The 17,539-nt window shown below is 39.1% G+C and overlaps 1 protein-coding gene across 1 annotated transcript in view; it reads right to left on the bottom strand.

Annotated features, from left to right (window-relative positions):
* Window positions 1-17,289, bottom strand: part of LOC121026784 (adseverin) — an 82,462-nt gene extending 65,173 nt beyond the window's left edge. The window contains exons 1-3 of the mRNA XM_040469562.1: window positions 17,011-17,289; window positions 9,642-9,796; window positions 5,043-5,204 (exon numbers count right to left, since the gene is read on the bottom strand). Coding sequence (XP_040325496.1) covers window positions 5,043-5,204; window positions 9,642-9,796; window positions 17,011-17,209 — 516 coding nt within the window. The 5' untranslated portion in view covers window positions 17,210-17,289. The remainder of the gene's footprint in view (window positions 1-5,042; window positions 5,205-9,641; window positions 9,797-17,010) is intronic.
* Between the last annotated feature and the right edge of the window lie 250 nt (window positions 17,290-17,539).

Genomic DNA, 17,539 nt, shown 5'->3' with positions numbered 1-17,539 from the left:
AGCCAAAGTATGGACAGAGCCCAAATGTCCATTGATGGATGAATGGATAATGAAGATGTGGTGTGTATATATACTTATATAAGTATACATATATACTTATGCTAAGTGCAATTACTCAGAGAAAGACAAAAATCATATGATTTCACTCATATGAGGACTTTAAGAGACAAAACAGATGAACATAAGGGAAGATAAACAAAAATAATATAAAAACAGGGTGGGGACAAAACAGAAGAGACTCATAAATATGGAGAACAAACTGAGGGTTGCTGGAGGGATTGCCGGAGGGGGGGATGGGCTAAATGGGTAAGGGGAATTAAGGAATCTACTCCTGAAATCATTATTTCACTATATGCTAACTAATTTGGATATAAATTTTAAAAAATTAAAAATTAAATTAAAAAAAAAACAAAGACTCGTGGGGGTGGGCAGACCAGGCAAAGAAGAATGAGAAAGAATGGCTTGAAAGGGAACAGCAGCAGGGAGCCAGGGGAGGGGTGATGCTGAAGAAAATGAGGTGATCAACAGTGTCAACTGCAGCCCAGGAACGGAATGGGTACTGTGCAAAATGTCCACTGGATTTAGCAGAAGGCATTGCTGATCATAAGATGAACAGATTCAAAGAAATGGTGGGAATGAAAGTCAGGAAGCGTGGGTTGCAGACTGACTGGTAAATGAGGAAGTGAAGACTGACATTTCAAAGTAGCAGGAGGGAACAATGAGAGAGGGGGTGATAGGTTATAAATAGCAAGGCGAGTGGGACAAAACTGACCAAACAAGTTAACAAGGAAACAGAACATGCCCAACAGCACAATTAGTAACTCACCACAGAAATTCCTCCTCCTATGAAATCCAACTCTCCCCTAGTGGCTGATGCTGACACATATTTCTGAAAGAATTAGATCCAGATCCCAAACTTTGGGAATAAGGACTTTTTTCATTATCACTCACCTTCTGTAGTTGCTGATGGCTTTGTTGCAATATATTTAGGTGCGATTTTGTTAGTCATCTACAAGTATCTCAACTACCTCATAGCTTTAAAAACAGTGGGGAAATGATGATTAATAAATTCACCAACATTAAAATACAGTTCAAAAGCCCTTCTCCAAAGATTCAGTACATTCCAGGTTCCTAAGATCTAGCCATGTTCCATATTATTTTCTGAAAATACATTAAATATAAGATAGTTATTCTAAATCATCTTCTAAAATGCTGATGATTTTCTTAACTTTCAAAGTGATTAAACTGATTGAGGTGGTTACACTGTCATATCTAGGAAATATTTACTGTAGTCTCATATCCTATAACAGCAAATATATGGCATATCATATTAATGATAGTGATTGTTTATCAAAAAGGTTGGTTTCCCTCAAACACAATCAAAATATAGGATTTAGATAATATCCATAACCTTAGTCTTGGCCAGCTGGCTCTAGTTAGATGAGAGCTTTAGATGTCTAACCTACTTTTTTCATACCTGTATAATAAAACAAACTTGAAGAAATTGCACTGGCTTCTTTTTGTACTCTCTAATGCAGAAAGTGGCTATGAAATTGTGAACTCAGTTACTCCTATTAAAATATTATAATAGAGAAAATTTTGTTCTGATGTCCTTCTTTGTTGACTGTGACACACCTCAAAACTAAAGTCCCCAAGGTAATTGCAAGATCTTATCACCGTTTAGAAATTATTGGCAACATACCAACTGGTTAAAGGTTAGTAACATAAAAAGAGATCACGTGAGTAAAAGAGAATGTATGTAGTACTCCAATGCTTGATTCTTACGAGGGTATCCCTTTGGGATATAGAATATTTCTACAAATAAGAGATAATCCAACCCAATGACCTCCACAACAAAATTACTCCAAACGTCTCTAACCAGGCATGAAAGCAGGAGACAACTTGGAAGTCATTACAGGTAATTAACTATACAAATGAAATGTAATTTACTAATAAACGAATAACACGAATGTCCTTGAATCTCATAATACAGGCTCTGCCCCTATTTTATGAGCCTATATTTACGGGTCATACTCTTCCATGGCAGATATTACCCATGGGAAGAGAAAATATGTCATTGGAACTACAATCTGCTCAATACTTGCTCAAGAAAATAATAGATGATTTCATTAACAAGACTACTTTCAGTAGATTTTAAGGTAGATTAGACATAATTCTGAATTCAGTAGATTCTGTTATAGAGCCACACCATCTTATATCCTACCAAGTTAGCTTAATATAGTGAAAAGAATATAAATTAAGACTAGAAAACCCCAGGTCACACCCAGGTCACCACCCAACCTGTATCAATGCAAGTGACTTGCTCACACCCTGTAGGACTTTTTTTCTCTAGTGAAACCACAAGGACAACTGTCATTTCCAGATGTGACTCTGTGTCAGAGGAGACTGAATCATAGTCAGCAAAGGTTAGACATACCATCAGAAACCAGAGTCGAGACGGAAACAATAAATGAAGAAGTTAGGGCTTGAAGAGGTTAACGACTTGCTCTAGATGAAAGAGTAGGTAGTTGGAAAGCTGAACTGGAAGCCATTCATGGTAATTAAACAGATTACTGCATGTATGGAGCAATTACATTACACATACAAAGTTATGTTAAGAAAAATATTTTCAAGTAATGGCAGTAATGAATTACATTATCAACGGGAAATGCTCTTCCGTTTAGGGGCCCCAAAGATTATCTAATCAAATACCCAGCTTTTATCGATGAATCTGAGGTTAAAGTCAATTTGGACGAAGACTGAAGTCTTTTTTTTCTATGAAAAATAGTATCTTTTTTTTAAACATTTATTTATTTTGAGAAAGAGAGAACACACGCAAGCAGGGGAGGGGCAGAGAGAAAGGGAGAGCGCGAATACCATGCAGGCTCCTTGCTGTCACTGTGGAGTCCGATGCGGGGCTCGATCCAATGAACGGTGAAATCATGACATGAGCCGAAATCAAGAGTCGGACGCTTAACTGACTGAATTACCCAGATGCCCCGAAAAATACTATCTTATATGTTAAAACACTTCATGAATTATCAGAAGATAAAGGGCTAGAAAATGTAAGTGGTGAGATGAATGTTGAGGTAGACAATTTATTATGTATAGGCTTGAGAGACTCTGAATGTTTTAACTGGCTTTGGAACTGTGTGGCTTGATGATACATGTGGGCATACATTTGTGTAAGTTATGGTGTTGGCCTCAGAGAAACAGAGGGATGCAACAGTGTCTGTTTTCTGTCTCGACCCAAGGGTCAGGACTTGAGGTGGTTAGAATGGGTTAGCATTTAAAGTTGAAAAGGACTTTTCCAAGAAATTCACGGTGTGATTCAGAGAAGCAGTACTGCCATTTTGGGTGCATATGTCTAAGTGTGACACTGAGAATTGTACTTTGGGCATTAATATTATGATCTCAACTGTGTACACAAGCTGGTGTGATCGAAGGCAGTTGAATTACACACTAGCAGTAAAACAAAACAAAACAAAAAAACAACTATAGGTGTCTCCTAACTTAGAGAAACCCATGAAGTTTATAGCTTGGGGCCATTTTCCAAACAATTTATAACCTTAGCACACTTAATCTCTGTGCTGTCACCAAATTAATACTGCTTAAACAGAACCTTGACTTTGTAGCTCTATTTTCAAAATCCTTAGTGTCCCTTCTCTGTGCATGTGGAATAAACACTTTGGGCTTTTGTCTGATGCTTTCAACACCCACCCCCCCAAAATACTGCCCAAGGAGAGGTAGTAAAATAAAACATGCAGGTGGGAATCTGACATCCTGAGGGTCCAATCTTGGCTTCACCATTCCCTGGCTGTACAATCTTGAGCAAATTCCACAGCCAGTGCAAGCCTCAGGCTAACCGAAGCAGTACAGGTCAGAGCCAGTGTCTGTACAATGCTCAGCCCAGAAATGTTAGGAACAGTGAGTAGGATGCTGATGTCCATGGTGTAGTGAGAATTATGATCATGAGGAGGACACGAAGGGCATCATAAACGTGCTCGTGTCTTCCCGCCTTCTCAACTTTGCCCATGGGTTTTCAATGGTAGGGAATGCCTTTTATTTCTACTTTATTGTATTTCCACCTTACAAAGTTTAAAAGCCCCAACTTCAATCCCACCTTCTAGAGGCCACACAAGACCCTGCAATACTACTTCTTTTCAAGGTAACAATGATTAATAAGTATACCTGAACTTAGAGGGGCCTCTCTTCCTGGAAGAAAAAATAAGTCAGATGTTGCCCATCCCATTAAGATGATACTTGATATTTTACTTGTGCCTTTTAATTTAAAATAATAAAAAAGTATGAAATAATATAGTGTAGGGTACGAGTGATATATATACTAAAATACCTCCTAAAACCCCTCAGGCAGGCTTTTTAGACTCATCCTGTATCCATTTGAAATTCTAGGGGCGCCTGGATGGCGCAGTCGGTTAAGCGTCCGACTTCAGCCAGGTCACGATCTCGCGGTCCGTGAGTTCGAGCCCCGCGTCAGGCTCTGGGCTGATGGCTCGGAGCCTGGAGCCTGTTTCCGATTCTGTGTCTCCCTCTCTCTCTGCCCCTCCCCCGTTCATGCTCTGTCTCTCTCTGTCCCAAAAATAAATAAAAAACGTTGAAAAAAAATTTTTTTTAATTTAAAAAAAAAAAAAGAAATTCTAGAACCTTTGCTTTTTGGGGAGATCAATTTTCCCCTCACATAATGTTTTCCCACACCCAGTTAAGGACAAAAATAATTAGCGGAAGCTCTGTTCAGACAGAAGGGTAAATATTTTAAAAATTATTCAATGTGTGTTCTATGGTAGGAAGAACTAAATCACTACTCCATTCTAAACCTATCAGAGAAAATAAAAACTTTGAAGTCCCATTTTGTGTTATTTAAATACTTGCCAATTTGTCATATGATATGATTGCCTCTCACATAAACATGACCTCTTTCTAGTGTGTAGAAAAGGGGATTATCCTCCATGGCAGGTACATTGGATTTGATCTGATGACAATTCACTTTCCTTTAGATGTCTGCATGTATATATAAGACTTACCGTGCCAAGGTCAATGATGAAGCAGTCACCCTTGTTGAAACTGTCCCAGCTAAGAGGAACTTCTGTGGCCCTGACCACTCTTCGACCCTTCACATGCAGGAGCCTCTTAGCAGTCAAGTCATTCGTGAGAACATGATTTAGCCCAGATGCCACACCTCCAGCCTGATCAGTGGGAGGAAGAGGGAAAACAAAACAAAAACAGATGAGGCTTCTAACTAAATACAAAAACATATAAAACCAAGGTGTACAAGCCAAAACTGCCTTTCAGACCACAATAAAATTGCACCTAAGAACATGTGAAAAATTAAGTATGCAGAGGAGAATGACTTGGCAAATCAACACTTTTTTTTTTTTTACTTTTTTTTTGTTTAAGGCCTTTTGTCTTTCCTGTTTTAACCATTCAATTTAACATTGCAAGTTTTTACTTCAGTGCATAAAACCTGGTATATAAATGAGAGGAAGCAGTAGCTCTTATCCTTTGGGAACTAATGATTCTCAAGTCACTGAGTGAGAAGGCAAATAAATTTCAGGGAAGAAGGAGACAGGCAGATGGGGAAGACTCACAGGTAACAAGAGAGGAGAGAACTAGACACCCCCAAATTCCCATGACACACACAGTGATAGGACAGAGTAGGGGGGATGAATACTGGCTAGGTATATAAGTGGATCCTATTTATGGTCTCTGTTATAACATTATTAAAAAATCTTTCTTCCTTTTGTTTCTTAATATGCAGGCCTGAGTATTTATACCCTAAATTTGGTTGCACATCCCAAAACAAAACAAAATGAAACTATGTTCAATCAAAAAAAATGTTAAAAGACAGGGTCACCTGGGTGGCTCAGTCAGTTAAGCATCCAACCTCAGCTCAGGTCATGATCTCACAGTTTGTGAGTTCGAGCCCCACATCAGGCTGTGTGCTGACAGCTCAGAGCCTGGAGCCAGCTTCAGATTCTGTGTCTCCCTCTCTCTCTGCCCCTCCCCTCCTTGCATTCGGTCTTGCTCTCTCAAAAATAAATAAACATTAAAAAAATTTGTTTAAATAAAAATTGTTAAAGAAAATAATCAGATCAAGTACATCTTCTTACCCTATTTGAAATCAGGCTTTACCTTTTCATTGTTTTCTACAATTAAATGTTAGAAACAATAATATTTATTTATTTCCATAATTAATTATGAGGCAATATGCAAAATAAATATGTAGTGTAAGCAAATCACTTTTATTGCTCAAGCCTCCTACAATAATATGGTAAGAAAATCAGCAGTATAGGAAACCTGTAAAATAATCTAATTTTCAACTTTATTACATAAACATACACAGTAAATCCAAAGAAAGAAGTTGCCTATGTAACCGTCAGCACATTCTTGAAATTTCCACTGACTTTAAATTTCCACCATTCTCCAAGAAAAGACCCTCATAAATAGAAAGGTTTTATTAGTATAGGCTAAATGTTGACTTTGAGACAATTGTAACCACAAATCTTAAGAAATACCTAATAATTCCTCAGCCCATAATTTTACAAAGAATGCCATAAATGAACAAACTAGGTATTATACAATAAAAATAAATATGTTTTCATCTATATACTACTGTTCTTGGCCATTTCACTTTTTAAAAAATAAGTGCATTATCACCTGATAAACAGTGTAAGAACACTGTTATTTGAAAAAAGTTATAAAATACAAAACAGACTTAGACCAAGGATACTTACATAACATTTAACCTAATGTCATATAGTGAACCATCAGAGTGATAACCAGTCTGAACATAAAGTATTTTAAAAATTAATTTTGTCTTTAATATTTGATGTGAGAAAGGTACAAAAGAAAAACTGTAAGCTTCTATATGTTTGTATTTGATAGTAAGTAGTTCTGTAATAATGTTTGAATTAACCCTAGAAACTCCCAGTCTCTTTCTGCTTTCACAAGGCAGAATGAAAGCAAGGTACATGATCCTCTAAGTCAGTGGCACCATAAAGTTTTGCTGACTGATGGATGTTTCAAGGTCGCTATTACAATCACGGCTGAGAGCTGGGTCTTGAGCTTGGGAAAGGTGTGATTAACCAGAGATTTAATATAAGGGAGTAGTGGCAAATAATAGTCATCTATAACCCCCTAATCCCCTTAAAAACCTCATTAAAAAAAGAAAACCCTCACATCATTTAAATGACATGAGGAGATGGTCTTAATGTTGCCTAGCTGAATCTTTACATTATACATGGTAACTAAACATGACTGTTGTTGGCTTGGTAATGGTAGGCTTTGCCAAATTGTGTCCGTTCCAAACAGACACAATCCCGTTTCATAGGGTAATCTTAAGTAAGAAATTCATGCCGATATTTGAACCATTTATTTATGTTTAGAGCATCATAGTATAATGATTACCAGCTTAGGCACTGAAGTCAGATGGGGCCCTAGTCACTTAACAGCTATTAGATCTTGGCAAGTTACATAGTTCCTTAACGAGTTTGCTTAGTTACCTTAATAGGGTGGCAATTCTGGAAACTGCAGCATGGGGCACTACTTGGATTACATGAGATAACACCCACGAAGGGCTTAGCACATTCTTCGAAGCATAAAATTAAGTATAACATAATAGTCTTTGCTATTCTGGGTAGCAAGTTATCTTTGCTTCCACGTTTCCTATCAAGTACTTTGCAACTGTACGCGTTGTCATCTGCTCAATGTCACTGATGATAAGACAGTGAATTGATTTTTTTCCTGATAAATTTGACCTCCATTGGCAAATATCTTATTTCTAAAATATGCTGATTTGTGGCGGTTTTGACATTGATAATTAGAAGATAATTATCTTATAACTGTAAAACTGCTTTTTCATGTCCACTTTTAAATATGTATCCAGAAGTTTGATTTCAGTAGTCCCGCTAATAGCCAGAAGGATTAATAATACCACAAGTTCTTACTGATTGCATATGCACTATATATGTATTTTATTATTTAATTTAATTTTTAATCCTTACAACACCTATTTGAGGAAGCTTGTTTTATACCCATTATACATTTGGGGAAACTGAGCACAGTTGCCCTGAGGCAAACAAGTTATATGCAGCAGAAATGGGTTTATCACCAAGATGATGTCACAGTAAATGCTTTTAGTAACTACAAGACCCAGCTTATTCAAAATGTTGAGCTCACTGACAAAGGAAATTTCAGGATCATTTGACAAAAACTGTCGGAACTCATGTGAATTAAATAAAATTGGAGGCAATGGTTTCATATTTAGGGTTGTTCACATCCTAGAGTGAAAAGAATGATTTTAAGAGAGAAGAGAACTTATTAAGTATTTATTCTCATCTCCATGGCATAACAAAATATTCATTAAGGCTCTGACCATGTAAAAGTAGATACAAACCCCGTCACTGTAATAGACAAATTTAATATATATTCAGAATTCTGGTTTAGCTCTGAGGTTTTAGGTCTTCAATAGGCTAATCTGCTCAAAGGGTGAGGGTCAGCAGAACACCTGTTAGAGCAGGTTTGATTTTGAATAAGATTGCTTCCAAACTGTTTGTTTAGGGAGGTATTTCTCACACTTTCACTGAACACTCTTGGGGGAAGGGGGGATTGTGAAGGGTGGCCGGTCTGCAAGAGTCATGGAGAGAATTCCAGAAAAAAGGCGGTCCTTCGTTAAAGGTTGCCTTAAAAGGAGAAAACCATTTAACTTGTTTTTGTTTTTGTTTTCCCCCAAAACAAAGCCAGTTGATGCTTAGTGTTTCAGGCCAAAACACATAAATGGGGCACATATGTGTGTGTGGTAGTATATGTATACTTGACTTTGTGAGGCTGAACCACACATATACTCAACTCAGTGTTGTTTCATTTGTATCATTTCCGAGATCAAACCACACTATTTGGGAAATGTGTGTATAGCTCTTGCTATTAACTGAAATAATAACTGTTATAAATATTATATTAACCTGTTCCAGAAAAACTGAGATTCCCAGGGGCGCCTGGGTGGCGCAGTCGGTTAAGCGTCCGACTTCAGCCAGGTCACGATCTTGCGGTCCGTGAGTTCGAGCCCCGCGTCAGGCTCTGGGCTGATGGCTCAGAGCCTGGAGCCTGTTTCCTATTCTGTGTCTCCCACTCTCTCTGCCCCTCCCCCGTTCATGCTCTGTCTCTCTCTGTCCCAAAAATAAATAAACGTTGAAAAAAAAAAATTAAAAAAAAAAACTGAGATTCCCAAGTCCTGGGTTATTTGCAGTAGAATAGCATTTAAAAAAAAAAAAAAAAAGCTAATACCTAAGTTGCCAACACTTAATTTTTGAAGTAACTCCACAAAATTTTTAAGGGCTTTCCTGTGACAACATGCCTGAGAGCTCTAAACTTCATTAAAAATTGACCTGTTAAATGAAATTAAGTCAGAATTTTTCCCATATTATGCCCACATTCCACAAGCGTTTAATGAGCACCTACTGTGTGTCCAGCAGGCACTGGTATAAATCAGTAAACAAAACAGACTGAAGCAAAAGCAAAGCAAAAACCCTGTCCTTCATGAACATTCATCCTGTGAAGACATGAGGTGTGAATGCATGGGAAGAGAAAGGGGGTCATAATGGAAACAATTCGAGAGAACTGCTTACCTTGTATTTCAGACCTCCTTTGAAGTAGCCAACAAAGTCAGTAGATTCATGGCCTTGAAGTTCTCTACTCTGTACCGGCTTGCCACCCAAATAGTCATCCATCTGAACAGTGAAGATGGCAGCAGCTGTGCCTTCATCCTGAGTACACTCCTTTCCTGAAATTGCACAGGACAGCACGTCACTACTCGAGCAAGGAAAAGGACTAAGGCAGAACTTCTGATAAGAAAAAGCTCAGATATTTTCTTTGAGTTACACAGCAATATAATAAATGGTCTTGGGCGGAACAGTCTTTTAGCAGAAATGGTGTAATATAAAAATACTACTTTGCTAATATCTAAAAGAATTGTTTTGCTCTTGCTTTCCAATTCTCTTTAAAAATTTTTCTAAAAGAAATACTGACGTCTGTATACGCTTAAGAAGATATAACACTATATTCTAGTAGGATTCAGATTCATTTGGTAACCAGATCAGACTATGAGAATGTTTTCCAATTGTTTCAGCCTTTATTACCGTCGATCTTCAGGCTTCCAATAAGTCACTATGTTAATATTTGTAAGGAATATGAACATCATAGGCCATAGATAAATAGCTTTAAAAAAGCAAGTGGTTTGTAGAATGGGAAAATGAGTGTAACTTGACCTTACCCCTCTTTTCAAGTACCACAGTCCGCACTTCATTATCTTATTGGTGTAAGATCCTATTCTCTGAGGGGAAAGGGAGAGTAAAGGAAATAGACACTGACATCTGTTGAATGTGAATGTATGTACTATTATCCCAGGAATTTAACACACAACACACACTTAATTTTCACAATTCTAGTACAGATCCCATCTAGCCAACCTCACTGAGGTCAAAACACTAATTCACATCCTTCAGTGTACACAAGGACCAGAGCTGGGACAGTCCTGAGAGGAACTCAAATTTTATAAAAGACATTCCAGAACCCTTGCTATATTTGAGCTGTGTGCAAGTCATAAATGATTTTAGAAATAACAATAGCTAACATGTATATATTTGTAGTATCCTTGCACTGGGCCAGATACTGTGCTAGTGCTTGACATGGATGATCTCATTTAATCTTCAAGCAACTGCATGCATCAGAAATATTTCCCACCATGTCACAACAAAAGAAATGGAGGCTTAGAAAGGCCAAGTAGCTTCCCTGAGGTCATAAAGTTGACCTTTGGTAGAACACAACCCAGAAGCGGGTTTCTGTGATTCTGAAGCACAGGCTTTTAGAAACCACAACACCAATAGAGAGTTTTTATACTCAGATTCTCATAGCAGAAACATTCTGTGATATCTGGGGTAGTTATTTTCCTCCAGGTGTAACTGATGTAGAAAAGTGTAGAAGTTATAACAATACTATAGTTCACCTGAAACCCCCATATGGTGAGTATTCACTAAAACTGAAGACAGGAAAACAGTCAGCTATATTAATTTAAGAAGTGTATTTATTTACATTCCTCCCTTACTCTCAAAGGGGACCTGTATAGCTAGTTATCTTCTCAGGAAAAAAAAAAAATCCACTAGCTAGAAGAATATTTGCCATGATATCAATTTTGTGAACTTCTTGTGGTCAAAGGAAAAAAACACATCAAAGTTTACAGTCCAAAAGAATACTAGTATCATTCTTCTGCCCACTTTCACATCCATAAATGAGAATACTCATAAAGGCAAAGATGTAGATTTGCACTGAGATGTTTTAAGAGGGAAGCTTAAATCAAGGTTAATATCAGAAGTGTTAAGGATAATGTGTTTGACATAAAACATTAATGAGTACAAGTTGAAACACAAATTTCTTTGGACAGATGTAAATAGACAGGCATGCAATTAATGAATGAACTGGAAGTAAGTTAATTAAATTATGCTATCATTTGTCGATGCTTGTGTACTGTGCTAGGTCAAGGGATATCAGTATTAATAAACTAGAGGGTTTGCTATAAAGAAGTTGAAAGGTCCTAAAGAAACCAATACCAGCCTTTGAATGTGAAAACTAGAATCCAATTCAATGATACCATGATGCAACTCTAGCAAGTGTTCAGAAATGTATGTACTTGCGCTATGAATTTTGCTTATAAATTCATTTATTTTCCCTTTTCTGATTTAACCAGTGTCTTTCAAGTTATGTTACGTTCTTTTGTGTTATGTCCTTTTATATTATGTTACATTGTACTTGTACATAGGCTGCAAACTTGCTAAAACTCTTTTGGGGATGTGATGATTTTATATGTAAAACAGATTAAAAGGAAGGTTTAATAACTAGGTTAATCAAATAGCCATTCGTGATAAAAGCTCTTGCAAAGTTAGGAATACAAGGGAATATCCTCAGCTTAATAAACAGAATCTACAAAAAACACACAGCTAATACAATTCTTAATAGTGAAAGACTGAATGTTTTCTCCCTAAGTTAGAACATGGGAGGTCCACTCTTACTACTCTTACTTAACATAACATGGGAAGTTCTAACCACTGCAATCAGGTAAGAAAAGGAAATAAAAACATACATTGGAAAAGAGGAAATAAAATGTCCCTATTTAGAGATGACAGGATTGTCCATATAGAAAGTATGAAGGAATCCACAAAAACAACCCCCAAAACTCCCAGAATAAATGCATTCAGCAAGATAGGAGGATAAAGATTAATCAACAACGAAAACCAGTCACATTTTTTTTGTACAGAAACAATGAACATGCAGAAATTGAAATTAAAAACACTACCATTTACAATCACTCCAAAGAAACAGGTATATATTTAATAAAACAGGTACATGATCTATATGCTAAAAATGATAAAATGTTGATAAAAATATCAAAGACTGGGGTGCCTGGGTGGCTCAGTTGGTTAAGCATCTGACTTTGGGTCAGGCCGTGATCTCAAAGCTCATGAGTTCGAGCCCCTCATTGGGCTCTGTGCTGACAGCTCAGAGCCTGGAGCCTGTTTCAGATCCTGTATTTCCCTCTCTCTCTGCCCCTCCCGTGCTCACTCTCTGTCTCTCAAAAGTGAATAAACATTAAATTTAAAAAAAATCAAAGACCTTAACAAATATAGAGGCATAATAAGATTATATGACCCAATATAATTAAGATTTTAATTTTCCCCAAGTTGATCTACAAGTTTAATGCTATTCCTATCAAAAGTACAGAAAGGTTTATCATAGATTACACAATTTTATTGTGAAATTTATATGAAAAGGCCCAGGCCATGGAAGAGCTAAACACTTTTGACAACGAAAAAGAAGATTGGAAGAATAACTCCATCTGATATTAGGATTTACTATACAGCTACAGTAATTAAGACAGTGTGGTACTGGTGGAAGGAGAGACCCATAGATCAACAGACGAAATTTGCCCCAGTGGTAACATTTTTCAAACTATAGTATAGGTTGGTATAGTACAGTATATTAAAGCACAAATACAGGGGTGCCTGGGTGGCTCCGCTGGTTAAGCGTCCAACTTCAGCTCAGGTCATGATCTCACAGCCTGTGAGTTCGAGCCCCGCGTCAGGCTCTGTGCTGGCAGCTCAGAGCCTGGGGCCTGCTTCGGATTCTGTGTGTGTCTCTCTCTCTCTCTGCCCCTCCCCCACTCATGCTGGCTCTTTCTGTCTTTCAATAATAAATGTTAAAAATTAAAAAAAAAAAAGCACAAATACATAAGTACAGCACAGCACAGAATGCAGACACCAGGATACAGACATTGATACAACCCACTTATCTTTGTCATATTTCCCCAAATTCACTTGTGCTGATGTGTGCCTTTGTACATTTAGTTCTCTAAAATTTGATCACATGTGCAAATTCATGTATTCGTCATCCCAGTAAAACAAACTGTGCAGTTAGATCACCAAAAACTCCCTTAAATGTTGCCCTTTCATAACTACCACCACCTCCCACCTGCACCACCCCCTTCCCACCCCATTCCTAACCCCTGATAACAACGAATGTAAAATTCTATAATTTCAAGAATGTTTTATGTACACGGAATCATACACCAGGGAACATTTTGGCATTGCTTTTTCTTTCACTCAGCAAAATTTCCCAAGGATTCATCTGAGTTGTTGTGCGTATTGATAGTTCTGTTCCTTTTTATTGCTCCGTAGTGTTCTCTGGTATAGACATACCACAGTTTGTTTAACCAGTCACCTGTGGAAGGATATCTGGGCTAATTCAAGTTTTTGTCTATCCAAATAAAGCTGCTATGGACATCTGTGTGTAGGTTTTTACATGAATCTAAATTTTCATTCCTCTGGAAGAAATACCCATGAATGCAATTGCTGGGTCATATGGCAGCTGCAAGTTTAGTTTTATAAGAAAGTGTCAAACTCTGCTTCATAATGGTTGTACCATTTTATACTCCCCCCTAAGCAATGTATAAAAATCCAGTTTCTCAGCATCCTCACCAGCCCTTGTATAGTCTAAGTTCCTTGTATTGTACACTGCATACTGCAATCCAATTCTTTGGATTTTCAGTGCCTCGCAGACAGCCAAGCACAGACTAGATATACCACACATGTTTGCTACTCTCAAATACATTTATGTGAAGTTTAAAACTGGAAAGAGAAAGGATCGAGGTGAGCGGATGTTTGTAGTGTAGGCCCAGGATGTGACAGAGTAGCTTTATTACCCAGTCATGCCCATAGTCATGATGCTCTAAGGAACTAGAAGCAGAAGGTGGATGCATTTAAACTGCTAGGTGCAAAGCTAAAAATATTTTTTAGGAAGGACCAATGCAACAACTTTTAAGTTATAGGCAACAAATTATTATTTTGTAAAGTAAATAAAGAAACAATAATAAAAGGGAATAATCTAAGATATGCAAGGGCATCGCAGAAAGCCAATGAGGGAGAGAGCAGGGAAGAGGGCTCTTCCTCTATTCTTCCATTCTGGGTCCTGCTTCTCCTTGTTTCCCCTTTCCTCCTCTCACTTGGCCTGTTTCTTTTCTCCCTCCAATGCACCTTTTCCATCCCAACCTGGTTCTAATTTCAATGTCTTTCATCCTCCTTCCAAATGATTTATAGTCAAACCTCCTTTCCCCCCGAACTTTCAGCTCTCCCTCTTGGAACTTTTTCTCAGTCTGTCTCTCTGATTAACCCTCATGAACTCATACAGATTCAGGTCCTGGGTAGAATATTTTGGATGAAATACAGCTAGCTTCAGGGAACTAAAGTAGGAAGAACTGCTAAACAATTCCATCTAAAGGCCCTGGTTACTATTTCACTCGAAACTTTTTCATGCTCCTCATGATTTTCTCTTGGAGTCGATCCCTCCCAATTATCCTCATTTGCCTTTTTTCCGTCAAAGCTGCTCTACTTCCCTGTGTCCCAGAAATACAGACACTCTCTTTTTCATGGTGTTTAGCACATTTTATCTGTGTTGTATCACTGTTCATCTTATTGTATCTTTGAGATTATAAACTTTAAGGGAAGGCTCATAAATTATTCACATGCAAAAATGCCTTCCACAATGTTGGGCATACTGAGTAATTACTGAATTCACTTATTACTTAACATACTAATAACTTCAGCTTTAGCAAGTCTTTAAAATCATGAAGTGTTTCTGCCCAAGGCATTTTCTATTACAATTTTTGAAATTGGTGACACCTAAATGAATAATGTGAATAATGAGTTAATGTGAATCTGTAAACCCTAAAAAACAATTTGCTTAATAAGCTTCTTTGGATAAGAAAGAATCTATAAAATAAGAAAAACAAAAACCAAAAAAGATTTAAAAAAAACGAAACACCTGTATTCACAGCCCTCTTACAGTCTCACAACAAAGTCAAACTTAACTGTTGTCTACAGCGGGATACAAAGTCCTTTCACACCTTAATTGACCAAAATTTCAAATGTGGCATTTCAGACACTCTTATTCATTCCAGATCCAAGTTCTGAATACATAAACCAAGATGAGAACATTACTATTCTCTCTGGCATCATTCATTCGTGAACATGGTTTTATATTAAGGTTTCAGTGATTTCTGGTGTAAAATTTAAATCAATCAATGTCTAATATGATAGGAATAGTGACACTACACTAGGAAACCACAATGTGCTTGGAACTCAGCCTGCACTCCACCAAGTAAGCACAAAATTGTAATATTGAATGCTGTAATAAAAACAACCCTTTTCCCTCATTAGAGTTCTCATTTGGAGCGTCTGCTGAGGTGTTCACTACCACTGAGAGCATCCTTTCTCAATGTTTTCTGCTATTCTATTTCTTAAAAGCTTCAAACGTTAGAAATAAAAATGATGGTTTTTCAAGGACCTCAAAGTGTGTGTGTGTGTGGTTTCGTGTTCTCCCACAGGCTCAGGAATAAAGCTAAAAATATAGAAACAGAAGTCCTAGGGGAGGCAATCTAGTCTAAAAAGAAGGCAGTAAGTCTCAGATAATCGGCACGTTGTTAGAAGGGGTGTGCCCACTGGCACAGGATCTTACGGGGAGAGGTTGGACATTCAGGATGTTTACGAGTAAAAGTAGAAGGTGGAAAAAGTAGAACACACAAGGCCCAGTATTCTGACATCCTGGCACGAGTGCAGCCCAAAATAATTACTACTGCTAAAGGAGCTGTTTTGTTTCGCACGGTGCCCTTGTTCAAGTAGATAAATAATAATATTTTTTAAAATAATTATCAAAATAGAGGAACTCATCTATATGCCATATAAAGCTATTTATTTATATTGACGATATCTGTATTTTTTTTTTCCTCTCTTCCATCCAGGGTCGCCAATACCTGATCAACAAGAATTTCTGTTAGCAGAACGCGTGAGCAAGTTGGTCTTGATTTAAAGCCACCCAGAGCATTAACCGCCGAAATTTGTGGACAAACAGAAGCTGGGGCCTAAAGGCAAAAACTAAAAATAAATTAGAGAAAAGGGAGGGGGGAGCGGTTAGTTCTCGCCAGCTGCGGCGGATGCCTGCAAACTTGTTTGACTGCATCTCCTCCCGGACAGGGAAACCAGGACTGAACTTGTCTCAAGGAGAGCGGGACTTGGCCACAGCCGGGGTGCGCTAAGCAGCGGCCCCGGGCGGGCGCGGGTTTGCAGAATGTAAGGTGAAAGGGGGAGAATCTGGGGGAACCAGTCTCCAAGCCCGGGTGATTGCTCCCGACCTCGCCGCGCCCCGCGTTTCCTGCCGCGTTCGCACGAGCGGGCTCTGGCGGGGAGAAGGCGGCCAGTCCAAAGGGGGCGGTCGGGAGGGGGCGCGACAGGCGCGACGGGTCTCCGGGCCCGCCCGGTTTGCGACTCCCCTCTCCCCCAACTTCACCTGCACCTCACCCGCCCCCCCCAACCTCCAGCCTGCAAATCTCAGCTTAGCCGCCTCGCCCCACCCCGACCTGGGCGCGTCGTGGTCTCGCAGCCTGCACCCCCTTACCTAGCCAGAAGTGCAGGCGGTAGGAGAAGCCCCGGCTCGCCCTGGCCGTGTGCAGCACCAGGTACGCATCCCCGACGTAGAAGTCGCCGTAAGCGCTCTCGGGCACCGGCACGAGTTCCAGCTTCTCGACCCTCCAGACCTGCAGCCCCGCCTGCTGGCCCGCTCGGGCGAACTCCTCGTGGTACAGCCCGTGGGCCATTGCTCCTGCAGGCAGCGCTCTGGGCAAGGGGCGGGGCACCTCGTCGGTCTTGCAGTCGGACTAATCCGAGATGGGCAGAAGAGACTGTGCTCCGCGACTTTATAGAGCTCGCCCTGCGGGGAGGCGGGGCTCGGAAGCCGGAGGGGCTAAATACCCTAGGCGGGGTTGCTCGGGTAGCAGGGGATCCTGTCTCAATCGGAGCGATGCGCCTAGCACCCACCGCCTCCGCCCTACTCTGAGTTAGCAGCAGATTCACAGTCTCAGAAATCGTGAGATCCGAGAGGAATTTACAGACACTCCTGGAAATGCCTCCTAGTCTAAGGAAGGACA

Source organism: Herpailurus yagouaroundi, unplaced genomic scaffold (genome assembly GCF_014898765.1).
Source record: "Herpailurus yagouaroundi ecotype Mexico unplaced genomic scaffold, PumYag 162475, whole genome shotgun sequence".
NCBI lineage: Eukaryota > Metazoa > Chordata > Mammalia > Carnivora > Felidae > Herpailurus > Herpailurus yagouaroundi.
Note: the sequence above shows the minus strand (reverse complement) of the source record. Positions and strands in the feature narration are given on the sequence as shown.